Source organism: Astatotilapia calliptera, chromosome 4 (assembly GCF_964374335.1).
Source record: "Astatotilapia calliptera chromosome 4, fAstCal68.1, whole genome shotgun sequence".
Classification (NCBI taxonomy): Eukaryota; Metazoa; Chordata; class Actinopteri; order Cichliformes; family Cichlidae; genus Astatotilapia; species Astatotilapia calliptera.
This window is the reverse complement of record NC_137425.1, coordinates 18,823,803-18,846,199: the sequence shown is the minus strand read 5'-3', so window position 1 is coordinate 18,846,199 and position 22,397 is coordinate 18,823,803. Positions and strand designations below refer to the sequence as shown.

Sequence of the window (22,397 nt, the reverse complement as noted above, 5' to 3'; positions counted from 1 at the left end):
GATCTCGCTCGCTCTCGTAGTCAATTCATTTTCATATTCATTCTGTTTCTTTTCATCCATCCCTTATAAACACTGCAGCGGAGACATTTAATTGCTTTTTGGCAGTGCACAGCCTCACATGCTAAGTTTTGAAATGCATATTCAGTATTTATACGTCCCATCTCTTTCTGCCCCCCCCCCCCCCCCCCCCACCTCACACACCCACACACACACACACTTGTCTCTCTTACTCCGTTTGTTTCTCTCTTATCTCTCTATTCTGTTCCCCCTGCAGAGGACTGTACTCAGGAGTCTGGTGCTTCTGAGAGTGTTGTTAATGTAATTTGTTTTGAATTAGGAGAGATGTAAACAGGGGCTGAATGAAGCTATTTACTCACCAAGATGTTAGGGAGCTCCCATGCACATTCAGGGAACTTGGCTCTCATTCCGATTGGGTGGAAGGGGTTTTAAAAGTGCGTCTGGGCAGACTGAGGCCTTTCATTGTTCCCTTCAGTTTAACTTTTTTTTCTCTTCTCCCCTGCTATCTTCTTCCAGGTTCAGACAGATGTGCCAATCTATCATTGCCCATAAGCTGTTCGACTACGTAGTACTGGCCTTTATCTTCTCCAACTGCATCACAGTGGCTCTGGAAAGGCCCAAGATACTACAGGGCAGCTTGGTAATTCTAAAATGTTTGTTTGCACGCGTGTGTTTGAAACTCCAGCTCCTTTCTGCAGTTTCTGTGCAGTAGCTGTTTGTATTCTCCGAGGATGAATTCACTTTTATGATCTATAAGGTGCAGTAAGTGCTGTTTTTACTACTCCTAATTGGCCCATCTTCACTTTCTGACTGTCAACCCTCTCTCCCGCTCTCTCCCCCCGCTCCTATTTCTGTCCAGGAAAGAGTGTTTCTTACTATCTCCAACTACATCTTTACTGCCATCTTTGTGGGCGAGATGACACTCAAGGTAACGTTTTACAACCTGTCTCTCTATTACTGCCAATGCAGGCGGCGCAGAGGCGTCGTTTCTCTGTGTTTCCTCCCATGTGTTCAGGGTTGTCTCTCGCTCTGAATTGCCTTTGCCTTAGTGACCCACGGCCCATCCTCTTCTCCTCCCTCCTTTCTCAGTAATTCCCCCGTTCCTATGGAGAATAGAGCAATTAAGCAATGTCATTAATTAGGGACTAGTCTACTCCTATGGAAGCAGTCCATCTTCAGCACTCCCCCACACTCTGTCCCTCCTCCAGTCCACTTCTATATTAAGTGGTCCTCTTTTTTTAAGTCTGTTTGTTTTTTCCACTTCCTGAGACTCCTTCTGTTCTCACCTATTTTTTTTTCCCTGACTCTCAAATATTTTTGTCTCCTCATTCTTTCCCTCTTTAATTTTCTCTTCCTCCCTCCACCACAGAGTCTGTATTCTCTGAGAAAGACTCTGGCACAAGTGGGCCATCAATTATGCACTCCCACAATCAATTATTAACCAACCACCGCACGTCGAGGAGCTACAGCCTTGTCAGCCCCCTGGCTGAGCCGTACATGTCTCCCTTCATGTCTCTGTCTGTCTGGACTTTTGTGTGGCTTACACATTGTGTGCCGGTGGTGTTTGTTTGTGTAACTTTAATGTCCCTATAGGACTCCGCCATGTAGTTTAACGATGTATGCAAAATGCAGCTACATAAATGAACAACACTGCAGGGTTGGTCAGCATGTCTGAGGTTTCTTCAGATGCATTATTACATAATATATTCATTAATTTTGAAAGATTTCAAAGATATAATTTCACACAGAAACTGTTCATAGAGTAAATACCAGTCCTATTGCATAATTAGAATAGCAAACTCTATGGCACACTCGTTATAAATTAATTGACACTTTTATTATCGAAGGCTGTTAACATTTTGGCATTCAGAGCTAAGATGTGTGCCAGGCACTGATCTTTCAGCCATCTTGATGTTTGCACAATAACCCCCACGGTCCCTCTGAAGCTTTAGCAAACACTCAGCAAACGGCTTCAAATATCAGTTGCAGATTTTTTGACGAAGCAGACATAATGCTCCCACTGCTGCTTACCAAAACAGCATCCATCTGTGATTATGTGCCTGTACAATAACCACTCGTAACATTTAAACTCACAGACATGTTAAATCCCATCATATGCTAATATGATATACGCTAATATTTATTCACGAGTCAGTAAGAAGGGAACTGGTCTTTTGGGTGTTATGCACTAGACCGGTGGATATTACCAGTTTGTAATGTGGCGCTTCATGTCTGCTTTCTCATCTCCAGGTGGTTTCCATGGGTCTGTATGTGGGAGAACAGGCTTATCTGCGGAGCAGCTGGAACATTCTGGATGGTTTCCTGGTTTTTGTGTCATTGATTGACATTGTCGTGTCCATGGCGGGAGGGGCCAAGATCCTGGGTGTGCTCAGAGTTCTCCGGCTGCTCAGGACACTGCGTCCTCTCAGGTTGGCAGCAAGCCATGCATTTTTCTTTCTTTTTATTATCATTGTGTTTTTATTGTATCTTTTTTCCTGATCTCCTGAAAGTCAGGCATGATCATCATCATGTTTCCTGTCAATCTTTGCTGTCCATACAGTTTTTACAAACCTGTGAAAATGTTGTTCTTTAAGGTTTTAACTGAAAATGGCTAATTAGTAATCAACAATCTAAAAATCCAGTGTAGAGATTATTTTGTCCCACAGATATGTTTCCTGCAGTGTTTTGAGCTTCTGTCACTTGTAGAGGACATCGGGTCTTGTTTGATCACACAAAGCTGTGATGTAACGATATTGTTTCCATGTTTGCGTGGATTTGAGGTAAAGATGAAGGAAACATGTCCAAACACTAAAACATACCCTAAACAAATAGTTTCTGAAAATCAAGCTTTTAAAAAAAATCTGATTTCAGTTCCCGTCATTTTGAAAAGAAAGTTCATGTAGGCGTAAAGGTCTTGATGCACAGGACAAAAATGAATTGCAAGAACGGTTCAGTCTTTGTATCTGACAGTATTGTGATTTAAAAAAAGACCTCACACTGGACTTCATTGATGTATGTTTTTTTTCATCCATTTACCCCTCTCCTTTCTTCAGAGTGATTAGCAGAGCCCCAGGCCTGAAGCTGGTGGTGGAAACTCTCATCACCTCCCTCAAACCCATTGGCAACATTGTCCTCATCTGCTGCGCATTCTTCATCATCTTTGGTATCCTCGGGGTCCAGGTAGGAACAGCTGTCTTCAACTACTACTTCTTCCCTCACTGCACAACATTTCGAGCTGGTGTGAGGTTTTATCAGTTTATTATTTTACGCTTTAAGCTCCTTAAAGAGGTCCAGTCTCTCTAAGGAGTATTTCTCTGTTTTATATATAAGTACAGAGCTCCAAATCTTGGTTTCTTTGTCCTTGAACTGACAGCTCTTTAAAGGCAAGTTCTTCTACTGCTTGGGTCCTGATGTCAAAAACATCACCAACAAGTCTGATTGTGTGCAAGCCAACTATAAATGGGTCCACCATAAGTACAACTTTGACAACCTGGGACAGGTGAGTACCACGTGCGGTTCCTGCACTTACATGTTTTACAGTACACAATAGAAAAGTGTGTAGTTGTCGGGGTGAGGTAAGGATAACAGTGTTTTTTGTTCACATCCCTGTATTGTCTAGGCTCTGATGTCTCTGTTTGTACTCGCCTCCAAAGACGGCTGGGTCAATATCATGTACCACGGTTTGGACGCCGTGGGTGTGGACCAGCAGGTACCTGAATATAAGCTTTTATGATTTTTTGAGGAAACAACCTTTTATTTTTTTTAATCTCAGTAACTCTCTTTTTGTCTCCTTTCCCATCACAACATAATACTTCCACATCTCCAACCCCAGCCGATAACCAACAACAACCCGTGGATGTTGCTGTATTTCATCTCCTTCCTTCTCATCGTTAGCTTTTTTGTCCTCAACATGTTTGTTGGCGTGGTGGTGGAGAACTTCCACAAGTGCCGTCAACACCAGGAGGTGGAGGAAGCCAAGAGGCGTGAGGAGAAACGTCAGCGGCGCATGGAGAAGAAGAGGAGGAGTAAGATGGAAGTTAGACAGGAAATGGAGATCGAGAATAAAAAGGCTAAAAGCTAGAAGAGGATTTAAAAAAAAGGCAGAACGCAAAAGTGGTTGAAGGGGGAAAGAGCAGGGATTGAAAGGGAAGTCAGAAGCAGACAGACATTTAGAAAGCAAAAATGGGTAAAATCAAATGGAAAACTATGACAATTACCATAAAATAACAAGACAGAGTAATATAATGCACAAAGGGCTTGAAAAGAAGAACTTTATTATCTCATTTTAGCTCTATTGTCATTATGACACATTGCGAGACCCTAAGCTGAGATCATCACTGATGAAATTTTGTGCTATAAAAACAGAGAGATGGAAATTGAGGCAGATTGATAATAAAAACATAAACGGCAAGTATTATGTTTTCTAACATTGCTCCAGTTCCTCTTTTTTCTGATTTTACAGCGATCAAGCCACTGAAATTATGCTTTTTAAGGAACGTCTGATTAAACAACCAGTTCTGTAACTTAAATCAAAGAGAGCTTAAAGTGAGGGTGACCTGAAAAGGAGCGTCGCTAAATCACTTTGTTTCAGACGCTGGATGACGTGAGAGCCTGCACCAAGGCTGGACAGATGTAAACTGCAGAACAATAGATTATATTAGAAATTACACACCTGATTCCTCTAACAGTTGAGGAGCTGTGTAAGATATAAATAAAAACAGAGTGATTTGCAAATCTTATGAATCCATATTTTATTTAAAATAAAACACAGAAAACACCTGTTTAAACTCAGACGTTTTACTAATTCATGAAAAACATTAGTTCATTATGAATTAATGGTAGCAACATGTTGGGACAACCAGTGACTTGAAAAGTAAGTTGTGCTCAAAAGAAACTGTTAGAATGATTGTGTTAAAAGTTGTCACTGTTGTGCTTAAAATTTGTAAACCTTGCCTTTAACTGCAGGCACATTCTATGCAATATTCTGGGTTCCTTATTTAGTAAGGAATGTTTATCTGGGATCAGGTGAGGAGCTCGTAGCTCAAAGATCCTGATCCGACCGGCTTCCCTTGCAAGTTGAATGGACTGAGCTCTGATCGTCTTGCTTCGTTCATGGGGATAAGTCTCTGAACTAGCGGGGCCTGCGAGTGCAGACCCTACAGCTAAACAGGTTAACTGACAGCAGGACTGGACTGGATATAAAAGAGCACATTAGAGAGGAAGAGTTATTGAGTATTCAATCTACAAAAAAACTGTATCTGCAATTTGTGGAATGGTTTCGGAATAATTCTTCTCAATGTAAAATTATGGAATATATCAATGTATACAGTACAGTTCATAATATCATCAAAAATCTGGAGAAATCTCTGTGTGCAAGGGATGAGGCCGAAACTCAATAGTGGATATCTGCAATCCTCAGGCAGCACTGCATTAAAAACAGGCATTATTTTGTCATGAAAATCACTGGATAGGTTCAGGAACTCTTATATAAATCCCAGTCTGTGAACATAGTTGCTCTGTGCCATCCACAAATGCAGGTTAAAAAGCTCATTGTGTAAAGAGAAAGCCATATGTGAACATGATCCAGAAGTGTCGTCGTCTCCTTTGGGCCAAAGCTCATTTAAAATGGCCTGAGGTAAAGTGGAAAATTGTTCTTTGGTGAGATGAACTGAAAGTTTAAAATCTTTTTGGATAACATGGATGCCACATCCGCTGGACTAAAGAGGAAAGGGAGCTGGCTCAGGTCAGAAGCCTCTGATGGTATGGGGGTTCATTAGTGCCTATGGAACTGGCAGCTTGTGCATCTGGAAATTTGTTGTATTATGAAACAAAAATATAGAATAGAATAATAGCCAGATAGTAGCCAGCTTTTAAACATTGTTAAACACAGGGTGGATGCTACAGAGTGGTAAACGTGGCCCTATTACAACTTTTTGCAGATGTGTCACTGCCATCAAATTTAAAATGGCCTTTTTAGTTCTGTTAAAAATAAAATGAGGCTTTATTAATCATTTAATTCAGATTTTATTTATGTTTTTCACAGCCTCCCAACTCCTTTGGATCTAGGGTTGTACTTTGAAACTTCATTCCTACAAATCTACTCTAATAATGTCCAAGAAACAAAGAAAAGCTTGACTGGACTTTTTCATAGTGGGGTCACATGATTTGGGGGGGTTTCTATGTTATCTCTCTATTATTGGAGCGTCTTCACCCCCGTTTTTTTTTTTTTAACAGAGGCACAGAAGCTGCCCTACTATGCCAGCTATGGCAACATGCGACTGATGATCCACACACTGTGCACAAATCACTACCTGGACCTCATCATCACCTTCATCATCTGCATCAACGTCATCACCATGTCCTTAGAGCACTACAATCAACCTCATGTAAGCAGAAGTTCACTTGTGTGTGGAAAAGTGCACGCTGGTTGTGCATATAGCTAATTTAATTGAATAGCTATGTATGTCATGCAAGTCAGGTGTTTTCAGCTTACGTGTGCTTTTCATATAAGCAGAAATACAGAAATTGCTGCAAGCTGCATCTTACTAGAAAGAACGTATGCAGGCTTTTTATGCTGAGTATTAATGCCTGTCATATCTTCCTAATTTCTTTTCTGCATCACGCCACAGCTTTCAGCCTCACGCTCTTCTTCCCTTCTCCAAACAGCAGCATCTTAAATTCCACAGACTAGTCAAAGCATCAGAAAACTGTATTCCAGGCTCCATAGCATGTATTGTGAGTATATGGAGTCCGTACAAAGGAGCTGTGATTGCACTGCTGATTTGACAAGGGGCTGCTGTCAGAGTGCTGTTACCGGTACAGTATCTGTGTGGCACATGGAGGTTTAAAAGCCTGTCAGCGCTTTTGTAAGGGAGAGAAAAGTGATTATCCTTGAGATAAGATGCCCATTTGACCTTTAAAATGGAGTGAGCTTTCTCAAACTGACCGAGCATCAGATAAATATCACAGGTCTCGGCTGTGTTTGTCAGCTGTTGGTCCTGACATTTGGGAGCCTCCCACTTGTTAGAAAACACAGCTCTATTTATAAAGGGAGAAAATAGCCTCTTCAGTGACTGGAAGCTGGATTGGATGTAAAAAAATAAATAAAGCATGTTTGCATTTGGAATATTTAAATACTATTTTATATCTTTAGAGGACATAATGCGTGGTGTGTTTCTAGTGCCATGAATGGAGCATGCTCTCCTTTGGCCTCTGGCTTGTTTGATTTTACGATACACACAGTTGGACAAATTCCAATTTGCTGATGCAACTGTTAACTCACTCTACCCCATTATTTATACACACACACACACACACATGCCCCTTTTTTACTCTCTCTTTGCAGTCTTTGGATCTTGCCCTGAAATACTGCAACTACTTCTTCACCTCCATGTTTGTGCTGGAAGCAGTGCTCAAACTCATTGCCTTCGGCGTCCGTCGCTTCTTCAAAGACAGGTACAGTGCCTGTTTCTACTTTTTGTGATCAAGACGTGATACTGCTTGAAACCATCTTCCTGTCTAAGTGTAATAGTGCTTATTTGTAGCAGCGTGTTTGAATAGCAAAAAGCTTGGCAGCACAGCAGATCTCATGCTTCCACTGTGGATTTGTTAAATCTGCTGTCCAGAGATGGATTAATCTGTTTCTGAATGACAGACAGCTTTTCTTATGGCCCCACAGTGTCTAACCTTAAGCAGCCTTTGGATTAGATGTGGACATTTATATCAGTCAAAAATTACAATGTCATCCTGTGTCACTGTCTGTTCAGCTAAACCACTTATCACATATATGATGATAAAAAGAAAAAAAAGCAACAGAAAAAAAAAACCCTAAGTCGACTATTAGGGCTTTTGGCACATGCTATAATCTCTCAAGTTAACATATAATATAAATAGTGCTACAATAAACAGTTATTTGGTTCAAAGTGTAATGGCTAAATAAATCTGCCGTTTGCTTTGATCATTATAAGTGGAATAGCAGCTTTGACGGCATCTAGGATTATGAATGTGCTGAAATATTTGTGCTGGCGTTAAACGTTCTGTTGTCAAGTCTACTAAATAATAAGCACTACAAATATGACACTTAGCACACATTGTGGGTTCTGTCTATAATGTCTTAAGTAGTATAAAGAGCATAGTACCTCAGTCTGCTTAGCTGGAAGTTAAGAAAGCTTTAAATAATAAAGAGGTTTGTTTTTCCTACTTTGTTTCTTTTAAGCCCTCTGTCATGCCCTTATTCCATCAAGCTATACTGTGCAAATATAAACCTTAAATTGCTTACAGTTAAAAGGCTTATTTTAAGGTGCATAATAATATAATAATTACAGTACTATGCAAATGTCTTGAGCCAGCCCTCACATATAGCAAAGAACTGATTTTAGATTGTGTCTTTAGTGGACTTGATAGGCTATAGAAGCCTATCATATAAGCATGTAATCTGCTCCCATTTCTTTAGTTGAATTTACAAAAATTAAAAAAGACAACACAATTTGACTGGAATGAACTTGTAGTTTTGCACCGCAAAGAGCTATTAACTGAAAAAGGACGTATTTTGTGGGATATATTGGCGTAGTGTGCAGTGTGTCCTTAAAAACACTATCAGCAGCAGAACAGTGTCTGAAAGTCGTGAAATTCAAGTCAAAGAAATAGGGAAAAAGACCACCAAAGACCTGACACAGGACACAAGAGATGCATCTAGCCCTTTAGCCGATCCATCTACTGTTCACTGAAGCTTCATCAGAAATGCTCTCAGTGGAAGCCTGGCAGTCAAGAAGCCTTCTTTGGGAAGGGAAACGGGGAGAAAAGGCTGAGGTATGGCAGATTGCACAAGATTTGGACTGGAATTCAGTTGTAACAGGTCTGATGGAGTGATGAATCCAAATGTGACACTTTTGGTTTGGTTTTTGGAGGTCAGGACAGGAGAGGTACAACAGTGAGAGCCTAAAGCCATCCCTTAAACACGGTAGGGGCTCTGTCAGGGATTGGAGCTGCATTTGAACGAGTAGTACTGAAGAATCTCATCAAAATTAATGAAATTATGAACACAAAAAGTAGTGTGTGATTTTAAACCACCATGCAATACCATCTAGAAAGCATCTGACTGGCATCAGCTTCATTTTTCAGCATGACATGGTTTCAAACACACTGCAACACACTGGGACACTACCAGTACTGCAGGTAAAATACTGGAGATCAATTTTAAGTACAGTTGCTCACAAATGCTCATATTTAATATGATCTTCTGTTGACAAATGGCAGCCAATCAGTTAAGTGGTCCTTAAAGAAGCTAAAATAACAAGGAAAGAATGAACCGAGGGCAGGAGAAAGACTAAATGTAAGATAAAAAGGGATCATTTTAAACTACACTGAACAAAAATATAAACGCAACACTTTTGTTTTTGCTCCCATTCCCCATGGGATGGACGTAGAGACCTAAAATTCATTCCAGATACACAATATAACCATCCCTCCCAAACAGTGGTCACAAATCAGTCCAAATGTGTGGTAGTGGGCACATCTGCTATATTGAGATAATCCATCCCACCTCACAGGTGTGCCACATCAGGATGCTGATCTGACATCATGAGTAGTGCACAGGTGTACCTCAGACTGCCCACAACAAAAGGCCACCCTGGAATGTGCAGTTTTGTCTCACAGCAAAATGCCACAGATGCCACAAGCAATGAGGGAGCGTGCAACTGGCATGCTGACAGCAGGAATGTCAACCAGATCTGTCGCCCGTGCATTGAATGTTCATTTCTCAACCATAAGCCGTCTCCACAGGCGTTTCAGAGAATATGGCAGCACATCCAACCGGCCTCACAACCGCAGACCTCGTGTAACCACACCAGCCCAGGACCTCCACATCCAGCAGGTTCACCTCCAAGATCGTCTGAGACCAGCCACCCAGACAGCTGCTGGAACAATTGGTTTGCACAACCAAACAATTTCTGCACAAACTGTCAGAAACCGTCTCAGGGACGCTCAACTGAATGCCCGTCGTCCTCATCGGGGTCTTGACCTGACTCCAGCTCGTCGCCGTAACAGACTTGTGTGGGCAAATGCTCACATTCGATGGCATCTGGCACGTTGGAGAGGTGTGCGCTTCACGGATGAATCATGGTTCACATTGTTCAGGGCAGATGGCAGCTGAGAATGTCCCAGTTCTTGCATGGCCAGCATACTCACCGGACATGTCACCCATTGAGCATGTTCGGGATGTGCTTGACCGGCGTATACGACAGCGTGTACCAGTTCCCACGAATATCCAACAACCTCGCACAGCCATTGAAGTGGAGTGGACCAACATTCCACAGGCCACAATTGACAATCTGATAGACTCCATGCGACGATGTGTTGCACTGCATCAGGCAAATGGTGGTCACACCAGATACTGACCGGTTCTGGGTCCCCAGACCCCCAATAGCGCAAAAAACTGCACATTCCAGGGTGGCCTTTTGTTGTGGGCAGTCTGAGGTACACCTGTGCACTACTCATGATGTCAGATCAGCATCCTGATGTGGCACACCTGTGAGGTGGGATGGATTATCTCAATATAGCAGATGTGCCCACTACCACACATTTGGACTGATTTGTGACCACTGTTTGGGAGGGATGGTTATATTGTGTATCTGGAATGAATTTTAGGTCTCTACGTCCATCCCATGGGGAATGGGAGCAAAAACAAAAGTGTTGCGTTTATATTTTTGTTCAGTGTATGAACCAAGTAAAGCTAATGTGGTATAATCCATAAAAATATGAAGCTGTAAAAGAACAATCTCACCACCAAATGAAATGTGCCTGTCAATTGTGTGGATGTGAAATGAATACACTGAAAATCTCTCCATCTTACTGTACTCACCTTTGTTTGACTTTTATAGGAAAATCAGCTCAGCGCTTCTCTATTTACAGCCTCATCTGTTACTGCACAATGATGACACTCATGTCTTTTGAGAGCTATGCAGTGACTAATTTAGGCAGAACCAGATTTGGGAGCTCATATTATACTGATGGTAGTTTAATGTCATTGACCTATTTCAGTTACCGAAGAGAGACCAGACAGCGGGAAAAGAATAGCAAAAAAAATGGTTTGTAAAAGAGATAAGGTGGAAGACGGAGAGAGAGAGATGCAGAAAAAAGACAGATAATATATAGAAGATGGAAGCTGCAGTGATCAAAGACAAAAAAATGGAGGGGACAAATGAATGATGAAATGAGAAAGAGATGGGCGGATATAGAGAGAATTTATCACGCAATGATCAGCTGGCAATTTGTCTCTTTTTATGTAGTGTCAGCAACAGCCGCGAGCACTCATTGTGCATAGTGTGATTTACGGTATACGCTGGGGTGACTCTCGGGCCAGCTTTAGAATTGGGTCAGTGGAGTAGCAGGTAAAACGCACGGCACATGACAAGGTCTTACAGTTGAAGACACGGGTAGTTAAGTGGAGCGTGCTTCATTAGAGAAATCTGAGCTTAACAGTGTCGATAACAGAAAAGCAAAGCGCAACTTTAATTAAACCTTTTCACAAGTTGTTGCCGTCTTGTTTTCCAGATTTCCAATCTAAATGTTTCACCGCGCTGGGTGCCTCGCTGTGATCTTACATTGTATTTACCGTCTCTCATAAACACTCACACAGTCCTGAACCTAAACAAATTCAATCAGTTGTTGCCCACATTTGGTTGGACAGTCTGTTGGAAGCGCGGGGGCTGTTTTTGGACTTGAAAAGTTGGAAGCCTTGCAAATGTGGTGCAGTTTCATCAGAATAAATAAAATGCCTTTAAATTTAAGGGAGACATTCTAAAAAACAATCTCCTCCCAAATGTCTACTCACTAAATTCATAGATTTGTTGTTTTGCTGTGTGGTTTGATCCGTGGGATTTACTTTTTTCCCAATTTGCAGAACCAGGACTGTGTGCAAACACTTTTTTAGTGCACACACACACACCACCAACAACAACGAGCAGACCCAGAGGAAATATTAGCTGAATTTGACAAAAAGTGTATTGGATTAGAACGACGTACCGCACCTTTAAGTCAGATGTTGCGCTGGCAATGGTTTTCTTCAAATTGTTGGCACCATCTGTTTCCCATCTGTCCTCAAGCCTTAAAATTAAATTGTCTGACAAGATGATGTCTTTAAGGACTCTTGGGTCTGAGGAACTGTAGCATCAATGTCAGCAATGTGTAAATCTCAAAGGAGATTAATGTGTAGATGCCTCCTTAAAGAATAAAGCTCAGAACTTGGTGAACAGCCTATTTGAGTCTGCAGCAGTTTTAACAAGTGTGACTTATTTACTCCCCCAGTGAACCAGAGCGTCTGTGTTTTGTAGTCACTCTCTATATTTCGAGTTTAGTGCAATGCTTTTTTTTTTTACTCCACCACATGAGAGTGAACGTGTGAACTTGTACTAGGTGGAACCAGTTGGATCTGGCCATAGTGCTCCTGTCACTGATGGGCATCACGCTGGAAGAAATTGAGATCAGTGCTGCTCTGCCTATCAACCCCACCATCATCAGGATCATGAGAGTACTGAGGATAGCAAGAGGTAAATATGCTGTGAATAATCACATACATGTCTTTTTGTTTTTGGGTTTTTTTTTGGGGGGGGGGGGGGGGGGGTTACAGTTATATTTTGATATAACCATTTCAGCTCACATACTGGTTCAAAATGTTACGATTAAACTCTAAATTTTAAGGAAAAAAAGTCAAAATGTGGAGATTAAAGTTGTTGTTTCAAGGCGAACAAGTGACCCAGCTGTTCTACCCTCTACAAAATTGTCTAGATGAGTTAGTGAAATTGTACTTCAGAAATGATTTCCCTTTTAGCACATGAACACAGTTTGGTGATAATTGTTAAGCATTAGGACAGAGGACGAGATGGTGGAGAAAGCTATAACTGGTCAGAAGAAAAACCCACACAAAGGAAAAAACTGGCAGTGGACCGATGCAAGGACATCGATGGTTACACCCTCGTGCAGTACAGAGGGAACGTGTTGTATTACAAGAAAGCTGATCAAAGTGTTTCACTGACTCACCCTGGATTTAATCTTGAAATTTTCGCTTTATTCTCAAAATGAACAATATTAATGAAAAAATTGATATAAATCTTCTATTTTTTCTTAATGTGGCCCTAATATTCTGTCGTATTAAAAGGATTTCTTACTTAAGTTAACAGAAGTTTATGGATTTTTGGACATTTGATAAACAAAAATGAATTTAAGCTTGGTTAAATTAAACCCAACTTTAAAGGAAATACAAGTAGAAATGTTGTTACCACACTCCCAGAGATTTTCCTTTGTTAATATGCAGGAAAAGGCTTGACGTGAATGCTTTCGTTTTACAAGGCAAAATCATGAACTGATGTTTCCACAGATCACTGTTTCCCATTCTATGTACATGTAGCATGTAATTGAACCTGAGGGACTTCCTTCTAAATTCCCACCTCTCTCTGTCTCTCTCAGTGCTGAAGCTGCTGAAAATGGCAACAGGAATGAGAGCCCTGTTGGATACAGTAGTCCAAGCCCTGCCTCAGGTAAAAAACACTTAGTCTTTCTCTTCCTCTGCTCAGACACACACACGCACGCACACACACTCACTCCACAGTCCCCCAAGAGAAAGTTGGCCAGTCTCAGTCAATAGCCAAGGGGGGTACTAGCCCCTCTTCCCTTTCTTTGTTGGCCTGTAGGCCACTCTAATGGATGACTCATTTACCACACACACTGGGAGCCTGGAACACACATATGCATCTGCGTACATATACACACAGGCAGGTTTTTGCTTGTTTTCACTTTCAGCACCACGGAGAGTTCCCAGATTCCCACTGAGACCGCAGTGTGTTAGAAACAGCTTGTAAACTAGTCTTTAGTTCATTTAGTGGCGAATTGTCCACAGAGTCAAACAGTGCCCAGGCCGTCTCTCACTGTTCCAGGGCACCTAATATTCAGCTGCCTGTCTATTTCTGTTTGTTTTTTCTAGAATAACTGTACTCATTAGAACATGAAGTGTGAAACGGCACATCAAACATGTTGTAGAAAGTATGTATGATGTTTCTGTTTGCATGCCATCTCCCCCAGTGTCTCAACACTTATTGGTTAATGTTCTTGGTGTATGCTGGTGTCATTTTTTGGAGCATTACTTTTTAACTCCATCAAAACTGTCAGAATTTTTCCAGCAAAAAGTGAAACAATAATTTCAGAATTCTGGAAAATTAAATGAGAAGATAGAGGCCACTCTCACATTTCAGTAACTTTATAATATGGTCCACAGTAAGGGCATAATTCCCCTCAAATTAAATGGAATTTTAATATATTTTATTTGAAATTCTAATGTAATTATATTTAACTACAAGTACTTAAAGGTAGGGACACTAGAATAACAAGCACAAAAAGTCAGGTTTTTACAGGACACTAGGAAATAATATTTCTCGTCTAACGTCGTAAATATGCTGTGCTTTTCACGGTACAGGTCGTATTTTGTAGTGGGTAAATTTTGCCTTTTTACATCTTTTTTTTACTTCTTTATTTAATATTCAACAGATGGATGTTCTATTATTCAACTATACCTTTTTTTATCGTATTATAAATTTGGTAACGATTATCTTTTCTTTGTACCTTACAGGAAAGAAAATAAATACCCACAAAATTTGCAGGCCTTTGTCTCCTTTTAGTCATTGTGTTTTAAATAGTGGTTCTCAAACTGTGGGGCAGGCACCACTGGAGGGGCGTGGAGCTACTGCAGGTGTTTTGGGGAGCACCAGGGGAAATGTACGGAGTGAAGCTAAGTTAAATTAACATAATTTACGGATAGGAGGGAAAATAAACCGTTAGTGTGCAGATGCTATTGTTCTAACCTTGAGTCTCTTCAAATTCAACATGAATCCTTTTAATTGTTAATGATAAAATAATGGGGTGTGGGCTATGGATCGTTTTTCAGCTTTGAAAAGTGGGGCATGACAGAAAAAGTTTTCAGAACAAATGGTCCAGACCAACAGGTTTTCCAAAAATAAATGAATGAAATAAAGACGTGTAGTGCCTTATGTAGGATACACACACAAACACACACACATACAGACAGTTTGATCCATTGACCATCAAAACTAAGATGAAGCAAGCACAGAGAAACAGGTGGCGTGTTGAAAGGAGGGCAGGCAGAGGTGAGGGAGAACAGATTCCTTGTCTTTCTTTTCTATTGATCCCGCTCTCATTAACACTGAGCCCTTCACTCTATCCCAAGGGCAACAAGGGAGGTAATTAAAACTAGGGCTAATTAAACAGTTCCAGGAGGTCTGTGTATGTGTGTGTGTGTGTGTGTGTGTGTGTGTGTGTGTGTGTGTGTGTGTGTGTGTGTGTGTGTGTGTGTGTGTGTGTGTGTGTGTGAGGTATTGAAACAGTCAGAGTGACTGCATTATACCTGGTGAGAGATTTAACCTCAGGTGATACTACGCTATATTTCACAGTGAAAATGAAATGGCTAGCTTTTCATCACATAGGACATTGAAGAGATTATTGACATTTCAACAAAGGCTTAAGAATTCAGCTGAAGAGTCAAACGCTTGATAATGCCATGGGAGGCCACAGAATATGAATTACGCTACCGTGGCACATGGCGACAGATGGCTGCTACAATAATAATTTATGAGATAAAACATCATTTCAGCACTCCACAAGTTACACAGTCGGTTTCTGCCGTTAATAGATCATGACAAGACATGGAGATGTAATGAGGGATCTATAAACTGAAAGGGTGTGTAAGCTTAATAGCTCAGTGACATGTTAAGAAATGTATTTTCATGGCTTGTCTTTACAAATAGGCAGTGAGACAAAGTCATTTACCCTGAAGCGTTCTCTGTTAAGCTTTCCTCCTTAACTGATGCAAAACGGCTGCAACCTGTCACTAACAGTTTATGCCACGTTAGCGCTAAAGCCGAGCCAGATGTGTATTTATTTTTTTGTCTGGAAATGGCTGACAAAACTCCAGAAATGCCTGTGAAAACTGTAGAAATCATTTAGAAAGCCACTTTCCCTTAAGAATACAATCAAGTTTTGAAAAGGAGCAGTTAATATGCGTGTTTGCTGCCAAATTAAATCATTAAAATAATAAAAGAAAGCTTCATCTTTCTCATCTTTGCAAAATATAGTCTAAAGAAATAGCAAAGTAGTCCATGTTATTTTGTAAGTATAGATTAAAGTCAATAATTTTCACCAAACAGATGATTAGCCTTAATACTAGACTAGCAAAACTTTATTGTTAGTTCATCATTATTGATTGGCTGAGGAATCCAGGAAGAGTAACACAGAGATACAAACTGTGTAGACACGTTCCTCTGTTGTGATGCATTTACTTCCATTATTTTCAGTCCAAAGGAGGACTGGGAGGGTTTAACTGTTATATAATTCATATTACATGTGAGGCAAGTCTAAGGGGCTAGGGAAAAATGGCTGTTTCCCTAACTGGGTAGCAAGTGATTGCAAGTGAAATTAAAAGTGAGTAATATTTGCAAAGAGGGAGCTGCACCAAAAACCTTTGGTGATGCTTTGGTCACTAGCAGGTTGCTGCTGTAGCCAGTAGATTGTATGCAAGACACCACTTGTCTACAAACACTCCTCATTTTACCCTGCAGGCTGTAGTGAAACTTGAAAAGGTGTGATGCAAACTACAAAAGGGCAAAGGTCGCCTTCAAATTAAAAGCTCTGCCTTATCCTGAACCCAACATATTTCAAAATTTTCTCTGCTTCAAGTTTCTGTTGCACTTTTCAAAGTTTCTCTACCGCTAATTTGTGTTTGGAGACAAGTTTCTGTAAGAGAACGAAATACATGAGCTTATGATCGTTGGTCGGACAAGGTGTCTTCACCCCTTCCCCCCTGATTCAGGGCCTCCTTCCAGAGGGCAGCAGAGTAAAGAGTTCATGTGAAAGTTTGGTAGTATATTCATGGTTCTCTGATGCTACAGTTGTCCCTGATGGGTGGTAAGTGACACCTGACAGTCAGCAATAGCCAAAAACAGTGTGAAAAGTGGAGCTGGGGTTTGGAGGCGGCGCAGGAGCTTGCAATGGACAGCAAATGTGACCAGGCTAAAGCAACTTAACTAATTACAGGCCTTATCATAGATTTATCAATTGGCTGTGTAGGATGTTATCAGCAGATCCATCAGCTGTTGTGAGCTGGCTGTGAGAGCAGCTCCTTTGCTGGGATTGAAGCTGAGTTTGACTTTGTGGCATACCTGAACGAACTCCTTCTTCTGCTTTTTTTCCTTTTACTTTTCACTATATTTTAAATCTCTTTTAATCAATGCTGTTGGCTTAGCAGATAAAGTACATCAGGTATTATATGGTATGTCATTATCATTTTTAACACTTTTTGAAATCATTTTCATGAGATATAGTAACAAAGACAAACCCTGAACATATTTAAACCCTGAGCATGAAAGAGCTACTTTTAATGTATTCCACTAGATTTGTTGTTCTTTGCTGGAAAAGTCCTTGTCTGAAATTCATTGACAGCTAAACTAAATGAGAAATGTTTGACTTGGCTTCCATTTACTGAGAGCTCTCCGACTAAACCAGATATTACTATCAAAGTTCTCTTTTTCACAATTATTTTCCTCTTCAGCATGGCATCATTAAAGATCCTGCCTCAAACAGAGCCAAAAAAAAAGCCTGGCAAAGCACCACAATGTAATTTTCTTTATAAAGTTCACTTGCACAACAGCTGATGTGTAATTTCCTGTGAACAAATGCTGCCCTAGCCGCTGTAGTGTTGGTGCAGTGTTCTTCAGCTGAACTGGCAGCAAATCACAAGTATAGTTTCCTTGAAAAGTCTCTGTGCACTGAGTACTGAGGCACACATTGAATATTCCCTCATTCTCAGTGGAACAGTGCTGCTTGCAGAGCATTAAAGGCGGTGAATAGGAGGCTAGCTTTTGCATCTCCTTAATAGGATTAGAAATGTTTTAACCATACAACATCATCACTATTAGGGTGAAGCAACAGAAGGCTGTTTCGTGGCATGGATCCAAGCCAAGTCCCAAAAGCCCAAGCTGAAAAATTCACAGCATTGTGGCTTTAGTCGTGTCAAAGTCTGTTTACAGAACCAAGAAGGGTGAGAGGAGCATGACAGAACAAGTTGGAATATTGGATTAGGTCCGTGCATATCCATCACTCAGTGATTTGTTTAATGATAAAATATAATGAAAAGGAGTTTTCTTCCGAAGCCCTATAGATACTGGAAATCTTGTAAAAATGAAATTGTATTGTATGAGACCTTTTCAAAAGCAGGAACAAAAATCATTAGAATTAACATAATGTGTGACTGTAATAATACACGTACTATATTATCATCAATTTGTGTTTTACTTTGCAATAACATATTTTATGGATGCAGACGAAGCAGGGATCGATTTATTTCTAGTCATAAGAAAAACACTCATGGGACACTTCATTAGTTACACTTCGCAAGGAGTAGAACTGCCTTAAATTCTTCATGCATGGCTTCAACGAGGTGCTGGAAGCATTCCTGTAAGAGTTTGGTCTATATTAACATAACAGTATTGTGCAATTGCTACCCATTAGTAATGTGAATCTTCCATTCCACCACATCCCAAAGTGAGGTGATTATTTGAGGTTTGTGGCATGATGTACTATCCTGCTGGAAGCAGCCATCAGAAAATGAGTACATCATAAAGGGATGGACACAGTCAGTAACAATAACCCAGTCGAGTGTAGTGTTTAAAAGATGATCAGTTAATACAAAAAAAAAATTCCTACACCACAACCTCCAGCCTGAACTGTTCATACAAGGCAGGTTGGATCCATGCTTTCAAGGTTCAAGGTTCTTTATTTGTCACATGCATAGTTATACAAGTATAACACACAGTGAAATGTAGCCTGACATGCTCCTCGACATGTGCAAAAATGGGGGGTAGAGGAAGAACATTACACATATATATAGTATATACATTGGGTAAATGTGCAGTAGTAGCAGCAAGCAGGTGAATTCTGTACATTAATATGAATAGACATCTGACTATTTTACAGGATAGACAATATAAACATTTCATTGTGTTTATAACAAATTGTGACCCTACCATTCAAATAATGCAGAAGAAAGTAAGACTGATTAGGCCAGGCCAAGTTTTTACAATCTTCTGTTGTAGCCTCAGTTTTCTGTTCTTAGCTGACAGCAATGGAACCAGTGTGCTCTTCTGTTGCTGTTGCCCATCTACTTCAAAGTTTAACATGCTGTACATTTGCAGATGCTCTTCTGTGTAACTTGCTTATAACGAGTTGTTATTTGAATTACCGTTGCCTGTGTGCCTGATCTCCTCTGACATGGCATCAACAACGCTTTTTTACCCAGTGCACTGCAGCTCGCTGGATATTTTCTGGCTGTGTGTGGAAAATTCCACTAGATCAGCAGTTTTTCAAAATACTCAGCCCAGTCTGTCGGGCCAATCATGCCACATTCAAAATCTGCAATGTTATTGGCTGATTAGATATTTGCAATAACAGTCAGTTAAACAATTGTACTTCATAAAGTGTCTGGTGAGTGCATTTAGTTATGCGCATATATTAGTGTTTAGAATACGCTTTTGTTTTTCACTAAAAGGACTGTAACTTGTGCATTAGACACTGACCCGACCATAATGCCATCTACAAAGTTCTTCATTCCTGCAGATATTAAAATACTCTTTATGAATTTATGACAAACACGCAATAATACCTTTTTCCTTCTGTGTGCCCGTTGTAGGTGGGTAACCTGGGCCTGCTCTTCATGCTGCTGTTTTTCATCTACGCCGCCTTAGGAGTAGAGCTTTTTGGAGAACTAGGTGAGTTCATATAACATCCTAAAGACTGCCTTGAGATAGCAGCTAAATATTTTGTGCTCTCAGAATCAGATAGTGTTTGGTCACACTGCTATCGATTCAGTAACAGACAGTATCTATTCAGGATGGACTTAATTGGAGAGATTTTGCTTGCCATTTTCCTCTCACCCCTCTTTTAACTTCTTCTTCTCTTGATCCTTCTCGCTCTTATTCTCAGTTTGCAATGAAGATTACCCATGTGAGGGTATGAGTCGTCACGCTACCTTTGAAAACTTTGGCATGGCCTTTCTTACATTGTTTCAAGTCTCAACGGGTGACAACTGGAATGGCATTATGAAGGTACAAGGCAATAGTATGAAGATATATTTGAGTCAGTCTTATTTACTAGATTGAGTGCATGTGAAAGGCTTCAGTCTGATGCTACACAGGGTAAACATGCAAGTATATTTTTAACTGTGATTGAGAGAAAACACTATTTAAAAATAGACTCTTTAATAGTAAACTGTCAACCATCCTGGCCTTCTCTCTAATGACAGCAATGAAAAGGAGATGTGTTAGCTCAGCACAGGAAGCACACATTTCCCTACTGATGGAAAGAGATGACTGCCTCGTGCACATGTAAAAAAAAAACAACAAAAAACCCCACCAATTTCCTCTGAAATCACATCCACTTCCACCAGGAATAATCACATCTCCTCCACGCTCTGAGGCTGCACGGGAATCAGAGATTATGCTGTTGTGTGTCGGGTGTGGACCATTAGGCACACACTCGATGCAGGCAGTGTGGATGATAGCGGGCCATGAAGCAGGACAGCGGGCCACAGATGGTGCCCCTCAGAGTAAATCTTAGCCATTTTATCCATCAACTTGCTACCTGGGCTGTGAGAGAGGTTAGACCTGCTCTGCTTTAGTGGAAAGGAAAGCATTAATTAGTCATGCAGTGACGATAGAGAGGAGGAAATAATGAGGGAGAGTGCAGCGGGGAGAAAAAGGAGGCACTAGCCGACTGTAATAAAAGGGAAGATGAGAGGAAAGGAAAGGGGTTAAGAGAACTGACCAGTTATTATGCTTTCTCCTCTCCAGGGGGTGAGGGGCTGTGGGTGTGGGATTACAGCAAAAATGCAAAACAGGGAAGAGAGTGCGTTTGAAAACGGAGGCTCGGATGAGGAGAAAATGGAAATATTTAAGCAAAGAAGATGGAAAAGGATGCAGAAATGATGGGAGCTTTGTGAAGGGGCACAGGGTCTGTAAATGTCAAAGCAAATTAGACAGAAAAGACCAGCTTCAGCTCAGAGGGCTAAAATTGTTATGTGTGGTCACAGCCTGGGTGAGATATGTGTACTTCCTCCAGAAAACACTTGTCACTTTGGTTCTTCTCTGCCTGAACTCCGCTGTGCGCGTGTTAACCAGACTGGAAAACCACTAATAACTTTTCAAAAGACAAAAGTAAAAATATCGTCCCCTTGTTATTTTGCACAGAAGCAAGTGTATGAAGATAATACAAGCAGGCATGACTACAAAGAGCCTTGTTAGCATGAGAAAGATAATTCTAGCAGTAAAATTACTTTTTGTTGTGAATGATTAAGTTGCTTCAGGGCTGAGCTCGCATCAATACATGACGACTTTTAAATTTTGACTCGAGACTTCTTCTCATCATCTCCGCCACTTTCCAAATATTCAAGAAGAAGCTTCTTAACCAAAGAGTGACATTTGTGATATCTTATCTGTTTTGCTCCCTTTCACCCAAAACTACCCTTGACCAACCTCTCCTCATCCTCTGTCTGACCAGGATACATTGCGGGAGTGTCCACCAGACCACGGCACTGATGTGGACTATGCCTGCAATCCAAGCCTTCAGTTTATCTCGCCCATGTACTTTGTCTCCTTCGTGCTCACCGCCCAGTTCGTGCTCATCAACGTGGTGGTGGCCGTGCTGATGAAGCACCTGGACGACTCCAACAAGGAGGCCCAGGAGGAGGCGGAGATGGATGCAGAAATTGAGCTGGAGCTGGCCCAGGGCACCCTCTGTTGCATGGGCGCCCCCGGTTGCGGGGGTGGGGGGGTGGATAAAGGACTAGTCGTTGCTGGATCGAGGCCTGGAGGCACAGCGGGAGGAAGAGACAGAGGAAGTGCCCGAGGAGAGAGAGGAGAAGGAGTGAGAAAGCTGCGACACGCAGTCACTGCTGCGCACCAGGGACCATATAACTCCAGTGACTCCAGCCAGACTATGTACTCACCAGCACAAGTGAGTCTGTCTGCGTGTGTGTGTGTGTGTGTGTGTGTGTGTGTGTGTGTGTGTGTGTGTGTGTGTGTGTGTGTGTGTGTGTGAGAGAGGGAGAGAGAGAACAAAGAAAGTACATGAGGATCTTTTTGCTTGGTGGGAGTGTGAAAGGCATTTTTGTGTGTTTGATTGAATAAGCATGCGTGTGTCTTTGTGCCTGAAAGTAAGGATGAGATATCTATGACTTTTAGTTTTTTTAGCATCAGTGTCGAGCCTCATAAGGAGACTTGCTGATGTTCTCAATCTGCAGTAGTACTCTGATAGTTCTACGTCTCTCA

General features: G+C 41.1%; 1 protein-coding gene across 1 annotated transcript in view; it reads left to right on the top strand.

The window, feature by feature from the left end:
- Positions 1-22,397, top strand: part of cacna1ia (calcium voltage-gated channel subunit alpha1 Ia) — a 99,924-nt gene that overhangs the window by 58,022 nt on the left and 19,505 nt on the right. Inside the window, exons 17-30 of the mRNA XM_026165255.2 lie at positions 535-658; positions 878-946; positions 2,269-2,447; positions 3,072-3,198; positions 3,392-3,517; positions 3,638-3,727; positions 3,851-4,043; positions 6,253-6,404; positions 7,364-7,473; positions 12,430-12,563; positions 13,480-13,550; positions 19,763-19,841; positions 20,056-20,177; positions 21,628-22,083. Of these exons, the coding sequence (XP_026021040.2) occupies positions 535-658; positions 878-946; positions 2,269-2,447; positions 3,072-3,198; positions 3,392-3,517; positions 3,638-3,727; positions 3,851-4,043; positions 6,253-6,404; positions 7,364-7,473; positions 12,430-12,563; positions 13,480-13,550; positions 19,763-19,841; positions 20,056-20,177; positions 21,628-22,083 (2,032 nt within the window). The remainder of the gene's footprint in view (positions 1-534; positions 659-877; positions 947-2,268; positions 2,448-3,071; positions 3,199-3,391; positions 3,518-3,637; positions 3,728-3,850; positions 4,044-6,252; positions 6,405-7,363; positions 7,474-12,429; positions 12,564-13,479; positions 13,551-19,762; positions 19,842-20,055; positions 20,178-21,627; positions 22,084-22,397) is intronic.